This window comes from Apteryx rowi, unplaced genomic scaffold, assembly GCF_003343035.1.
Source record: "Apteryx rowi isolate R43461 unplaced genomic scaffold, aptRow1 scaffold_853, whole genome shotgun sequence".
NCBI lineage: Eukaryota > Metazoa > Chordata > Aves > Apterygiformes > Apterygidae > Apteryx > Apteryx rowi.
Window position 1 is genome coordinate 289551 of NW_020451153.1, and position 14999 is coordinate 304549.

General features: G+C 46.7%; 1 protein-coding gene across 3 annotated transcripts; it reads left to right on the forward strand.

The window, feature by feature from the left end:
- Positions 1-226: 226 nt before the first annotated feature.
- On the forward strand, positions 227-8536 carry LAG3 (lymphocyte activating 3). Of its 3 annotated transcripts, XR_003257602.1 has the most exons (9): positions 227-437; positions 598-787; positions 966-1195; positions 1470-1727; positions 1922-2215; positions 2561-2851; positions 3111-3226; positions 5747-5902; positions 7903-7975. XR_003257602.1 is itself a non-coding variant. In XM_026090246.1 (8 exons), exons 1-8 carry the CDS (start codon positions 383-385, stop codon positions 8011-8013), a joined length of 1545 nt encoding a protein of 514 aa, XP_025946031.1. In that variant the 5' UTR covers positions 227-382; the 3' UTR covers positions 8014-8536. The 3 variants fall into 3 exon arrangements, 2 of the variants coding, with proteins under 2 accessions (XP_025946031.1, XP_025946032.1); XM_026090246.1 differs by lacking the exon at positions 5747-5902 and having other exon boundaries at positions 7903-8536; XM_026090247.1 differs by lacking the exon at positions 5747-5902 and having other exon boundaries at positions 616-787; positions 7903-8536.
- Positions 8537-14999: the final 6463 nt, after the last annotated feature.

Here is a 14999-nt window from a genome sequence, read left to right on the forward strand (position 1 = left end):
ACAACAGCCACCCAAAGAGTTTCCACTAAAAGATGCTTAGAACAGTGTCTCTGGCCCCTCCCTCCTCTCTCTCTTGCTGGCTTCAGCTCTATCTTCACGTGCCTCAGACTTACATTGGTTTCTTGGTCGTGACGCATCTACTTAGTGATGTGAGGAAATTAGCTGCCCACCTGCAATATAAGGGCATCTAGGGAAATACTTTGATCAGAAAGAGAGAGAGCACAAGAGCAAGCAAGCCCAGCAAGCCCCACTCAGTTCATCCACCCACACTAACATCTTGTTTGTCCATGCCTCATTTTTGCTCATATCTTAAAGCTTTGGACTTGATTAAGCATTGAACTGAGTGTGAAGACACTGCCCCTCATCTCTCCTGGATGCCACCATGACGCCGGTGTCCATGTTGCTGTTTCTTGCCTTCACTCTGCTGGTTTTCAATGGTAAGAGGGGTTGAACATATCAGGGAGGGCAGGGTAGCTCAATAAGCTGTATCTGGATGTTACTTTGTCCCTGACACATCTGTGTGATTCATTACCTTCTGTCCCCATTGTAGGTGGCCAGATATGGCCTTCTACTTTGTTAGTCTCATCCTTTGCTCAGTCCTCTGTCTTATTATAGCTGGCAACATCCTACCAGGAGGAGCAGAGGAAGAAAAGAGGGAGCAGAAAGTGTGGGCCAGAGTGGGGAGTTCAGCTGTGCTGCCTTGCTACCTGAGCCCTAAAAAGCTGAAGAACATCTGGAAACATCTATCTGACAAGACATCTGTGCTGTGGAAGCGGCATGGGGGAAGGTACATCATGGCAAAGATGGTCCTGTGTCTTTGTGGGAACTGCGAAGGGGGTGGGAGACTCTCTGAGTTTCTTTCCTCCTTTCCCACATTACCTCCTTTCTGATCCCTAAAGTTCTCTCCCCATCCTTAATATCTTATTTGCTTCTGGCACATACCCACTCAACTGTCTCACTCCCAGTGCCCACCAGGAGCCACACATGGTGTTGGAGGTGGAGTACACAGGCCTCCGGAAGATGGCCCTGCCCATGAGGCCCCGGGTGTCAGTCCAGGACACTGCCTTACGCAATGGCAATTTCTCCCTGCGAATCGACCCAGTCAGGAGTGAGGATGCTGGCTGGTATGAGGCACAGGTGGCTTACAACAACAAGGAGGTCCAGAACTGCCAGGTGGAGCTGGGTGTGGTAACAGGTAGGAGAAGATGGATCTCAGAAGAGACCACAGAGAACCTTGAGTTTGCTACCGGGGAGTTTGTAAGGGTGGGGTGGGGACGCTGTGTTTGCCACAGCTGGTTAGCATATGAGAAGCAGCCCCCTGAATGCACACAGCTTCCTTTTTTCTGCTGTCAGAGCTCCGGAGAGAGGGCTGTCTGATGGACAAAGCTAGGACAGTAGGGGCACAGAGGGATGGTTTGGTGGTCAACCTGTGATGTTAGCCCTCCCCCTCCATTTTCTTTTTGTTGCAGTAACCCTCAGTCCTCCTGGCTTTGTGGTAGAAAATGAGCCACTGTTATTGAGCTGTAACTCTAGTCACCGGGCCAGCCTTGTGGAGACACGCTGGTTTCACAATGGGCAACTGGTCCCTGCCTCTGGGACTCTCTGCTCCTTCCATGGGGCTCTCTCCATCCTCCGGCCATCCATGAGTGACTCGGGTCCCTGGCACTGCCAGCTCAGATACTCTGATAATGAGATCATTTCTGCCATGCACAACTTGCAAATTCTAGGTGAGTTCAGCCTCTGCATTGCCACTCCAGCATCCCCCAGTAGCTCCCTTTGGTGTGGCCACTGACTAACCCCAGCAGCTCCAGCTTCCCAGCTCCCACCCTTTCCCTGCCTCCCTGGCTAGCATCCCTCCTGTCTCACCTCCCTGCAGGGCTCTTTCCATTCACCATCTCACATTGTGCTCTCTCTCACTCAGGTTTTGATGGCCCAATCAACCCTATAGTCTATGCTGCAGCTGGCTCTGCAGCTGACCTACCATGCACCCTGAGCTACCTGCCCAGTGCCTTTGGGATCAACAGAGTGAAAGCCCACTGGAGCCGCCTTGCAGGAGGACACTTGGAAGCCTGGGGCTTCTCTGAGAATCGGAGTAGCAGAAGCTTTCCCCTTCATCTTTCTGTGGTGGGTTCAGGTGATGCAGGGCAGTACCGCTGTGCTGTCTCTGTTGGCAGCAAGACAATCAGCAGGGACGTGACCTTGGCAGTGGTTACAGGTGAGGAGAGAGACATGAAGGTGTATGGTCCCTCTGGGGTCCCTTGCTACTTGCAGATAAACCTCCCTGCACATCAGCCCAGTGAGTGTAGGTTGCTCCTGTTCATAGGTTCCCACCATAGGGCAAGAAAATAGATTCCTACTCAGGGCATTGCATTGCACTGGACTGTGTTGAAGGGAGGGGTTTTCCTGGGTGACTTGATTATTTTTTTGAGGACTGAGGAAGAAAAAGAAAATAAATTAGAGGAGGTAATGAAGGAGGGATGCCATAGAAAAAGGAGGGAGGAGGAGGAGATGTGGGATGGACTGTTGTTTTTCCTGAAGTTAGTTTTTTCCTTTGCTGCAGTCACCCCAAGCATCCAAGGACCAGTTTCTGAGGGGTCTCGCTTGCTGCTCATTTGTAGCGTCACACACCCCCGGGGACATGAATGCTTCCAGTGGAAGCACCTCAACTCATCTCCCACTAACAACAAGCTGGCTGTGGCCACTTCCCATAACCCAGAGGGCCACAGATCCCCAACAGGCCCTACCTTGGAAATACCCCGAGTATCACAGAAGGATATGGGCACATGGGAATGCAGTGTACATGGCCCAGAAGGCAGACTGGGAGCAGTGGAATATGGACTGCAGATCATAGGTACTGTCTCCCCTGTACCCTTCTTCTCACCCTGTTCAATTACCTGGTGCCCTCTCTTCTCTTAGTCTCATCCCATCCTTCTCATTTTTGACCATATAGATCCCATCTTATCACTGTCCTGACTTAACAGTCATCAATTCCTCCTTTTGCTCCTCTCAATTCCTTGCACCCTTTTCTAGTTTGCCTCTGTGCAATCCCAGCCTTGTTCCAGTACAAAATCAACCTTCCCCTCCTTCCTAACTGTAGTTCCTCCTCACAGGTGCCCAGGTCTCCAGCTCTTCCTCCATCTTCAGTGGGCAGGTTACTTTTGGGCTCACACTCACCCTCTTCCTCCTGCTTACAGTCTGTGTTCTGGCTCTGGCCCTACAGAAAAGGGTAAGTATGCATCAACCCATTTCTATCAGCTTTCCTGTACATCATCCCTTATTTGACCCTCTTTTGGGTACTTCTAGAGTCAGCTGTGTAGTGTCTTGGGGACATGGCAGCAGGAGGATGAATTGGGACACCTAGGAGGAATGGGGCCCAGGCACCCTGCTGAGGGTGTCATGCATATGATGTGAAAGTTTTATCCTGGGCATTGGCAGGTCTGGCTAACCCCAGGGTTTGAGTGGTGCTGGGGAGCACATCAGAGGTTTCAGAGGAGGAGTAAGAATCCTTAGGGGACAATCACAGCCCAACCCTGAAGAATTTCTCATTTACCCTTACAGAGATCAAGCCATGCTTAAAGAGGAGGGGTTATTTCCAAGCTTTTGTAGATGTCCTCTCTCTTCGTCTTTATCTGGCTACTTTGATATAACAGAGGTTCCTGTTCCATTAAAAGGCCCAGGACCCTTCAAAACACTGCTTGTGCCAGGACCTCTTGCTTCCAGACCTCTCCATCTGTCTTTGCACATAAAGTTTTCAAGATCTCTCCCATGCTAAGCAGAGATTTTCCACTAGCTTCCCCACTACTTGCCCTGAGGGACATTGTTCCATTAAAGCTTCAGCATTTCTACAAAGAGTTTGAACTGGTCCTTTCCAGGAGTGTTGTGTTGCATTTCCTAGAATTCATTCGTGTCAGCATCTCTGCCACCTAGCTTTTCTAGAACCTGACCTTCTCCATCTAACTCAAGTAATTTGATGTTACATGCTCAGTTTGCCACACTGGTGCCAATTCCCTTCTCCAGACTACAAGAAAAAAAAATCAAAAAAGACTTTTAGACGCCTGTGCCTCTAAATCTAATTATCACAGAAGACAATAGGATTTCAAATCCTAAACATTCAAGACCATTCTGAAAAAGAGCTGAGGTCTCCAAAGCAGGAATGTTTAAAACCAGGAATTTTGACGGGATGAATTTCTTTGCAAAAAATTCTTCTTCTAAGAAAATCTTGAGCTTTGGTCAATCCCTTCCCCATGTAGAAAAATACCTCACCATCAATGAAGCAATAAAGTGTTGTTGTCCAACAGCAACAACAATAAACACCCGATTTCCTAAGCCCCATATTGGAATATGAACTGTTTCTTGAGGAAAGAATAGTTCAAATGCTTGATATCTTCATTCTTTCCATGGCCCAGGCTCTGTACCTTGCTTTCATCTCCTATAACATGTCCCTATTAAGAAACTGCCATTTTGAGCCAAGGTCACACAAGAAGAAGGAAAACCAGTACATCCTACAGTGTGGGGTTTGGTCAGTGTCTCTGGCCCAGAGAAGGGAATGTGAGAACAAGGGGGCAGCCACATTATCGCTTGTCTGAGTTCCCTGGAAGCTTTCCCCTTCCAAAAGCATCTTTTAGGGGTCTCTCAAGGAAGCTCAGTTTTGCACAGAAGAAAACTCATCCCACTGCCTTTCTCACTGTCTCTACTTGGATGCACCCTGGATTCTGAAATGAATACTAGCTGGGCAGTGGCAGGGAGGATACAAAGCAGGTCATCAAAGCAGACCAAGGCAGCAGCCTTTTGCTCAGGCGGTCCTAATAGATGGAGGGAGAGGAGACGTGAGTGTCCATTACCCCTCTCTCTTGGCATTTAGCTGCTCCAGCATCCTCACTCATCTTTGCCGTCACCTCTATAAAAGATTAGGAAAACTTCCTCCTTATTCCTCTGGGGTAAATTTCTGAGGGAAGCAGTAAGGGCATCTTTCCCCACACTTCAAAACATCTCTTGCAGCTCTGCCAGGACCAGTATCAGTTGTTACCCACCACTCCCTAGACACTGACCTTCATGAGTGTCTGTTGTTGCTGGCTCAGTCCTCACACTTTAGTTGCCTGCTTCTGGCATCTTACTGTCCTTCATTTACTCAGCTTGTTCCAGTATCTTGTCTTCTGCCTTGCCTTTACTGTCACAGAAGAGCAAGCTAGGACTGATCCCTCCCCAGCATGCCACTGAAAAAAATTATGAAAATAAGTCATGCTCTTTCTCTGCAGTTTTCATGCTCTTTCTCTGCAGTTTTCATGCTCTTTCTCTGCAAATGACTTGTATGGCATATTTTTCCTTCAGTGTTTTCCTTTGCCAGCAAGGGACACCCTTCCTGAGTAGCTGTGATGTAGATGTCTTTTACTTAGTTTCTTGCAAAGGGCCCAAACTGAAAATCCCTATTACACTCAGAGTAATGCTGTCCAGGACAGAAGTGGGGGGGGGGGGGGGGGGGTGGCAGGGTTCCAGCTGACCACTACAGTTACCGGGTTAGTGGATCCAGGATGATCAAAGGTCTAGAAAACTTGCCCTAGTGAGAGAGCTCCATCTGTTGAACCTGCCATGAGATGAAGAGGAGAGACATGACAGCAGTAACGCAAATTCTCAGCAAATTCTAGTGGGTGGAAGTTGAAGATAAGCAGCATCAGGATAGAAGCAAGATGGGCCTTTTAACATTGGGGTTAACAACAGTATGACTTGTGACGGGTTCTTTGTCATTCAGTCCTTAAACAGCATTGATGGTAAAGGATAAGCTGAAGCAGAAGTCTGGGGTCTCTGGAGATCCCTGGGTGATTCTCTAAACTGTACAAGGCTGGCAGTTGGACCAGATGATCAGAACTGCTCTTCATGGCCTAAGGACTTGGAGAGGAACCCTGATGTGAGTGTAACTGTGAGCCCTCAGTTAGCAGGAAAGGGAATTCCTGGGTGTCCAGCTCTGTTAGCTGAAACAGCTCTAAACCAGCCAGGGTATTTACCCCCTCAAAGCATTTGTATATGCCATCCTGGCTTTTCTTTGCCAAGTAAGCAAAGCTTTTCTGTTACAGCACTGGCCCTCCATCCCCTGATTGTTTCTTACACCCTTCTCTGTGCAGTTTCCCTGTTGGGCTCATTCTTTGCCAGCGTGCAGTTGAGGTGCCTTGTGTAAAGGCATTAGCACCTCTCTCTCTGCTGGAAACATTTGCCTGGCATTCTCTAAGGTTACTTCTGCTTTTCTTGCATTAGATTAACACTGGCAGCTCACAGATACCCTTTGATCAGGTATTACCCACACAATAGGAATTCCTGTTCTATCTCCTGAACAAACCACCTTGCAGTTGGTACTCTTGCGTTTCATTCACTGTCATTCATCTTACTATTCCATTCCCTAAAATATCTGGTTCTTAGGTGATATTTTCATTCTCTTTCTTCTGAATGATGCTCCTCAACTTTGTGTCATGTACAGAACTCAGCACCTTCACACTTTCTGTGCCATTAATGAGTGGTCCCACAACTGATCACAGAATCACAGAATGATTGAGGTTGGAAGGGACTTCTGGAGATCATCTAGTCCAACCCCCCTGCTCCAGCAGGGTCACCTAGAGCACATTGCACAGGATTGCATCCAGGCGTGTTTGGAATATCTCCAGAGAAGGAGACTCCACAACCTCTCTGGGCAACCTGTTCCAGTGCTCTGTCACACTCACAGTAAAGAAGTTTTTCCTCATATTCAGGTGGAACTTCCTGTGTTTCAGTTTGTGCCCGTTGCCTCATGTCCTGTTGCTGGACACCACTGGAAAGAGTCTGACCCCATCCTCTTGACATCCTCCCTTCAGATATTTGTAGACATTGATAAGATCCCCTCTCAGTCTTCTCTTCTCCAGGCTAAACAGGCCCAGCTCTCTCAGCCTTTCCTCATAGGAGGGATCCTATGATCCAGTCCCCTAATCACTTTCATAGCCCTCTGCTGGACTCTCTCCAGTAGTTCCATGTCTCTCTTGTACTGGGGAGCCCAGAACTGGACACAGTACTCCAGATGTGGCCTCACCAGGGCTGAGTAGAGGGGGGAGGATCCCCTCCCTTGACCTGCTGGCAACACTCTTCCTAATGCACCCCAGGATACCATTGGCCTTCTTGACCACAAGGGCACATTGCTGGCTCATGCTTAACTTGTTGTCCACCAGGACTCCCAGATCCTTCTCCGCAGAGCTGCTTTCCAGCAGGTCAACCCCCAACCTGTACTGGTGCATGGGGTTATTCCTCCCTGATCCTTGAAGACCTGTGCTTATCACTTCTTTACAGCATGCCAGAAACCTGTCAGCACTACTCCAGTCCCTTCCTCTTAGTCAAGACTAGAGCTACCACACAGTTCTTCTACTAATCTTATCTTTCCAGTTGTATCAATTGTTAAAGCTGCACCGTATGCTTTATTGTTACTAGGAGCCATCAGATCTACCTCTTTTCCCTTGTCTAGAAATCCTCTTGTTAAAACAAGGTAGCAAGGTAGATCTATCTTTAATTGGTTCTTATCTCATTTCCCATTTACCTTCATGCTTTTATTTATTCTCTCTCTGAAAATGTATTCCAAAATCTGGCATACCGTTGAACCCAACTAATGGCCTAACCATTGCCTAGATTCTTCTTTGCTCTCTCTTAAATGTGTCCTGTATTTACTACTCCTGATGCCCATTACACATCAGAGAGGGTAGCATCAAGTCAGCCTTCCCCAGAGGAAGCCATATGTGTCAGGGAGCAGGAATGGAGTCCTTCCCTGGCTCCAGGAGGAAATGGGAACCTTGTGGTTTTGAGTAGTGGGACTGTCTTCTGTGGCAGGGGGAAGCCCTGACTAGGGCCAGTCTACATCCCTCCCTTGGCTGATGTTGCCCCTTTCCTCCCTTTCAGGCACGATCCCCTGCCTTCCCAGCGCTGGAAGGGATAGTTGCAGTCAATGTGCTGAGGAAGAAGGAGATGGAGGAGAAGCGGGAAGAACAGATCTGGCAGACTGAATGTTGATGGGAGCAAGGGACGCCAGGCCCAGTCTGCATGGGAGGATGAGACTCTGTGTACCATGCTGCAGAGAGATGGGCACCATGCAGACCTTTCAGGAGGGTCTAGGGGTGGCATGAACACAGCAGGATGCCATGGGAGCTTTGTACCTGCTGAGAGGCTGGAAGTTGCACACCAGGGCAAGATGAGAGTTGCAGCTGCAATAAGATAGCAGGCAGCACAAAAGCTTTGGAGCTATTGGAACCAGCAGCTATTGCCTGCTTGTTTCACTTCTCTCTCCTGCCCTTTGCCTCTCCTTCCTGCCTTCTCTCATAGCCTTTCCTTGGTGGGGCTTTTAAATGGGCGAGATGGCTGGAAACCAGCTCTCCTGTAGCCAGCTGGTGTTTTCTTCCCTGCTGCCCACTGTCCTCTCCCTCTCCCCACACTGGCCTGCTCTTGTACTCATTCAGTGGCAGAGGGGACCCCACAGAGGACTGTACATGTTGCACATTTTGAGTGGTTTATTTTATTAGAAATTCATTTTAGAGCCTCCAATAAATCAGTCAGTCAAAAAACCCTTTGGCCTCGGTGTGTGCTTGTGGAGGATCATGCCTACTGATAGTATTGGGGGTATCTCTGTGTCTGTGTGAAGTGGCTTCTAAGAAATTCGCTGCCTTCTCTTTCTACTTTACTGAAGTTGACTGATAATTTCTGACATTGGGCGAGGGGAGGAAGGTGAAATTAAATGCCACCAGAGAAGAAAGAATTACAAACTCGGTCTCTCCTTTTTGTTCTGCTGCTGTGTCATTTTTTCCCCTGTCTGACTCTCCCTGCTCATTCATTCATTCCTTCTTGGTCCTCACCTTGTTTTCATTACAGATCTCCCATTGATGCCAGGGATCTCCACCACTCTCATCAGATGCTAAGGCTTTAAATGTAAGAGTGAGCCTGTCAGATCCCATCTCCCACCACCCTCAATGTATTAAGGTTTCATCTAGTTAGAGAATTCTCTTCATTTCCTTGCTAAATAGTTACAGAGGGCTGCTGTATCACTCCTGAACAGTCATGGTGTGCCATCTGAGAAGAAATTCTCACTAGTAGTCTCATGCATAGCTTCTGTTGCCTGGCCATATGGCTCACACTGGGGCGTGGCTTCTCAAGCAAGGAGGCATTGGTCCAAAAATTAAACTCCTAATATTTAGGAAGGGAACTTCCACAGCTTTTCATTATTTCAGCAGGCAAGTAAGCAGGTCTTCTCGCTGTACAGCCCTCATCTCACTGCAGGTACTGGAGCAGCACCCAAAAAGTCCCAGCTAACCCCCTCTGAGTAGCACATCTGTACCCCACAGCTGTTTAGCTATTGAGTCAGCCATATATTTTACTGAAAACAATATCCATTTCTCCACTGAGTTCTGGAGAAATGTATCAGAGGACCAAACTGTTTGTTTCAATTGTCCCACACAATTTCAGGCAGACACTGAAAATTTAGGTGGGATTGGCAGGAGGACAGAGACCAGAGAGGAAGAGAGGTCCAGCCTGGTACTAGGCATCTTCCTATAAAATGATACAGGTTGCCACAGTTTTTTCAGGCTGGAGTGATCAATCTAGTCCAGCTGCCTCTCTCTGCTACTGTCCTGATCTAGACGCTTCAGAGACAGAGAGAAGGAATTTCCCACTGGGGTTAGACTCCCTCAGAGCCTGACAACAGTTTGCTCTTTCTTCTCGTATGTAATGGGATGCTCTCCCTTCCTGTAGCTAATACTTTTAGGATTACCTATTACAAGCCTGGATGTTCACATAACTCAAATGTGTTCCTGATCTCTATTTTAATTCTGTTTTCTTGTACTCTGGCTTCCTCTGGCAATGAGTTCAAGGGTATGCTTACACATCGTGTGAAAACTGTTCCTCTTCCAGTTTTGAATTCAAAGCTTTTCACTTTCATCAGCTGATTTCTTTTCTCCTGTCACACAGGCCAGAAGAAGAGGCTCCCAATCTACCTTCTTGTGGCTGGTCATTATTTTACAACCTTTTATCACATCCCTTCTTTCTTATTGCCTATCCCCTCCCGACTCATTGCTTTTCAAATAAAAATCCCAGATTTGAGGGACTTTCTGCCTAACAGTTTATCCAGAGCCATTTCTATGTATTGGCAACTCTCCTTCAATCCTCTGCTCTGGAATAGCCCACAGCAGCCTGATGGGGGAACGCTGCTGATTTACACAAAGGCATAATAACATTCCCTGCGTTCTCTACTTCCACTCTGTCCTTCACAACTCCTGATGCCTTATTTGCTCTTCTGATTGTAGTTTCCCACTGAACAGCACTGAGTCCTTACCGAGCTGTTCACTGTGTCCTCTATGAAGTATCTGTCAAGATGCCTAGGGCTCTTCCCTGACCTGGTTCAGTTACAGTAAAATGAAGCCTGGAAGCATTTACACAGTTTACATTTTCCTTCCAGCTACATGATGTTGCAAACAGTGATGCTGAATTTCATTGGCCTTCCTGTTACCAAGGAGTTTTCTCAGATGTCTCCAAAGCTCTTGTCATTCTCCCATCTCCTGAGAAATTTAAATAACTTCATGTCATGTATAGATTTGGCCTTCTTGCTGCTTACCTGCTTGAACACTAGTAACTCATGTCTTAATGCAGATACTTTTGGTCCCCACTGCTGCCTCTGATGACAATTGACAGTTTAATCCTACTCCTTGCTTTCCACCTCTGAGCCACTTTCAGGCCCACAGCAGAGCTTTCTCACTCACACCGCTACAGGATCAGTCCATGCCCTGGTGAGCCCTGCAGCTCCAAGGGGGCAAGGAGAAGGTGAGAACTGTTCAAAGGTGTAAACCTCAAGCTGATCACGGAGTTATTTACTGTAACACAATTCACTCTTGCTTCATGACTCTTCACCAAGAACTGACACCTGGAGCCAGTTTGACCAGAGAGAGGCATACATATGGTTAGCAATACACAGTTACATTATAAAACCTAAATGTATGGCAGGCATCTCTACATTCATTATAATTTCTGTAGCAAATCCTGCAGCTGTTTTCTTTGAGAAGAGGGATTGTCCCCTCTATGATAAAGAGGACAATGGTGCCTGAGTTGTCTAAACTACGCCGGTTAGGGTGAGACCTTCTACAAAGGCTACAAGGCCTCACATATGGTTGTATTTGTGTGAAATATAAATTCTGCAAGCTCTGGAGTGGCTGAGAATGACATCTGAAGATTCACAGATATTGCAATCTTGTTTTTGTAACCAGCAGAGCACTCCATGCAGATGAACATTACTGACAAAATACAGCATTAACGAAAGTGATGAGCATGGCCATTGAGCTGTTTTGTCTGACAGACCTCAAGGAAAAACTGCTCTAAAGCCAACTGCCGCCAATGCAGGAAAAACTCTCTATGGCCAAAAGCAGCTTTAACTCTGCCTCACAATTGCTGCAGTTTAAAGGATGAACCAATGCAACATCAGGAAGCAGGAAAATTTTTCTGAACACCAAAGGATTCAAGATGGCACAAGGCGAGCCAGTACAGCTGAAGTGGAAGGACCAAGAGTCTATACAGTAAAGCAGCTCATCTGGAAATTTGTCCCAAGTGTAATCAATAAGCAGGATCAGCAAATAAAGTAAATGTCATGCTAGAGAAAGAGCCATGATGGATTTCCATAAGGATGCAGCTAAAGGTGCAAAAATCAGACAAGAAATGTTTTCAGTGGACCAGAGGCAGAAAGCTTGGGGGGGGGGGGGCAGGGAGGAAATCCTGTGGTTTCCCTTCTGGCAGAAGGGAGCAGATAAGGAGGGCAAAGAAAGTACTAAGCATGCACATGGTTCATGGACTCTGCCAAAAGGGATGGGAAGAGGATCTTTAATTCCAAACTAATCTTTTCTGATAAGAAAGAACAACATTATCAGAAAAACAATGATAACTAGGCCCAGATGTGCTGCATCCAAGATTTCTGAATGATTTCAAGTGAGAGGCTAAGGAAGTGCTAGGAAATAGTGTCATCTAATAAAGAAACAACTGGAAACAACAAATCTATTGTGTACATACTGCACAGCCATTCAAAAGTAATAAAAAATTAGAACCAGATCTAGAATGATCTAGGAAATTAAAGTACACTGAGCTTAGCAAATTGGTGGGAATAATATCAGCACCAATTCTGCAAAGAAAACCATGCCTCACTACTCTATTTGAACTTCTTCGACTCTTTGATTCAGCAGTGAATAAAAGCAAAACATCCAGGGTCGTTCATTTTAGCTTCCAAGTTTCATTTGAACCAGATTACTTAAAGAAACTATCTTGTCATAAGTACTATGTCCATGCCAAGGACTGAGATCCAAGGCACCTGGGATAGTCGTTACACAGCTGTTAAAACTATCATGTTCAGGAATGTCTACTCCTAGGTTTCTCTCTTGCTCACCTCCTGGTTCAATGCAAGTCACTCTTCAGCTCTCAAAACCTATCAAACTGTATCTGTGAAATGGTGTCACTGCCACCTGAGGAAGGGATGGGTTTCAGTGGGTCTTATGGTAAGAGGACACAGGACACTCTGTGCCAATGAAAAAAGGCAGAACGTGATGCACAAGGGTAACTTTGGGAAGGGCTTCTTATTTTTCATTTTTATTGAGGCTTTTCATGTTTCTGTTATGGACACTCTGTCTCTTCCTCTCTTGTCACCAGAGCATCATCCATCTTTTTTTTCCCCATGGAAGGCAGCCCAGGTTTTTGGACTGAGGAGTAGGCACCTAACAGAGTCCCTAACAAGCTAATAAGCTTTGTTGAGGCTGAACCAGGTTGGGGTCTGCCAGGGGCCCAAGCCCAGTCCCTCCTGTCAGGCACTCTGCAGCCCTTCCAATCTCATCCCAAACTGGGCACAAGCACCAGCCCCAGCCTGTCTCGCACCAGCCCTTGCGCACCGGGGCTGCTGTGGCTTTCTGTTCCCCGCCCAAAAAGGACCTTCTTGCCTTGGCCTGGGTTTATGCTGCCATCTAGTGTCAAAACACTCGGGGATTTTTTTTTTTTGTTCCCTACTGAATTTGCTTTATCATATGCATTCATCTCTTTTTTTCTTTCTGCCTACACTGGTGACTCAGCTATCCAGTGATCACATCATACACCCAGTTACTTATCTCCCTTTGCTTTCAGCTAAGGAAGTTAAAGCAAAAATTCTCATAACTACTGCTCAAAAGTACAACCTTACACTGTTTGCTGTTGAATTGCATCCCACTTTAATACTCCAAGCTCAAGGCTAGCCAGTGCTTTCAGTGCAATATTGCAGACCCTCTCCACATCGATGAAACACTTCCAGTTTTGCATCATAATACATATTTCACCAGCTTCTCCCCCCTTTCTTTTGCCAAGGTCATTAATGAAAGTAATAAGCAAGATCAGTCCCATACAGGTCCTTAAGAACTCCATTGGCAACCTCCATCTTGCCTGTTATATTTAACATCAGTTTGGTTTCATTTAGGATCACTTTAGTCCTTCTCACTTTTGACAATGTGCTTATTCAGTTAATGACTTTTCAATCCTCCTTCTCTTGGTACTACTGAGCAGTCCCTAAAATCCCAGCACGTCTGGCTATTCTTTCCCCATCAGATTTCACAATGCCCACTAAAGTACAGGGACCACCTCCCTCATGAAAAGCATCTCCGGAGATTTCCTGATTTTCCCACTTTAATTAGTAAATGAACCTTCTTAGAGATTCCTCTCTTCCTTTTATAAGCTTCCTCAGAGAGACTCCAAGTGCCTACAGAGATCCACCAAGTGTAATCAAGAAGCCTTCCTCCTTTCTGAGGTATTTAACCTTGTTGGGGCAATCACAAGACTTCATTATCAGAGGGCTGTTTTTTTCCTAGTTCTCCATGTCTAGCAGCAGAAAGGGCTACAAAGATGATTAGGGGACTGGAACATCTCTCTTATGAGGAAAGACTGAGAGAGCTGGACCTTTTTAGCTTGGAGAAGAGAAGGCTGAGAGGAGATCTTATCAATGTGTACAAGTATCTGAAGGGAGGATGTCAAGAGGATGGGGCCAGACTCTTTTCAGTGGTGCCCAGCAACAAGACACGAGGCAACGGGCACAAACTGAAACACAGACAATTCCATCTGAACATGAGGAAATACTTTTTCACTGTGAGGGTGACAGAGCACTGGAACAGGTTGCCCAGAGAGGTTGTGGAGTCTCCTTCTCTGGAGGTATTCAAAAACCGCCTGGATGCAATCCTGTGCAATGTGCTCTAGCAGGGGGGTTGGACTAGATGATCTCCAGAGGTCCCTTCCAACCTCAGCGATTCTGTGATTCTGTGATTCTATGAAAAGCCCCTCAAAGCTCAACAGGTATCAGCTATTCTGTTGCAAAGAGAAAGCTCGTGGTCTTTGAAGCTGCTGACATTCAGGTGTTTGAAGGTAACTTTCATGCTATGTTCAGCACGCATCCCTCCCTCTCTCCCATACCACTGAGCAGTCATTAAGTTCCCAATACATCTGCGTATCTTTCATCCATCAAAGTTCACAGACATACTCCTAGCTGTGGGAACAAGAGAGAATTCAGGGAGAAAGATAAGGGGGCACACGGGAAAAACAGTACGTGGCAGCCAAAGCACATCACCCTTTTGCAACATGAGTAACGAACTAGCTGGTGAAGGCCAGACAGTTTGTTCCAGCTGCACGGCGGAGGAGGGAGCGATACGGAGGTATCACGGTCCGCCCCTGACCACAAAGGGTTGCATCCCAAAAAATAATTGCTGCTCACAGACTAACTGTTGACCTATAGTACCCCCAGCCTCATTATCCCTGATTACCATATTAAAAATCACACCCTTTGCTGCATAACGAYATGTAAATAAGGGGGGCATACCCCCAACAACCGCGCAAATGGCAATCTAGCCAATGAAGTATGTCTGCCGCACTTCCACATCCCACCTTCAGCAACTATAAAACAGAGGATAGCTCACTAAAGTTTTTGGAAGGGAAGAAAATTGAACCGCYGACCTGTTCACTGGAGATTGCTG

Excerpts from the sequence above, each read along its gene's own strand:
- LAG3 (XM_026090246.1), top strand. The coding sequence starts at position 383 with ATGACGCCGGTGTCCATGTTGCTGTTTCTTGCCTTCACTCTGCTGGTT. Across the intron at positions 438-597 it reads CACTCTGCTGGTTTTCAATG|TCCTCTGTCTTATTATAGCT; the intron begins GTAAGAGGGGTT and ends TCCTTTGCTCAG. Across the intron at positions 788-965 it reads TGGAAGCGGCATGGGGGAAG|TGCCCACCAGGAGCCACACA; the intron begins GTACATCATGGC and ends TCTCACTCCCAG.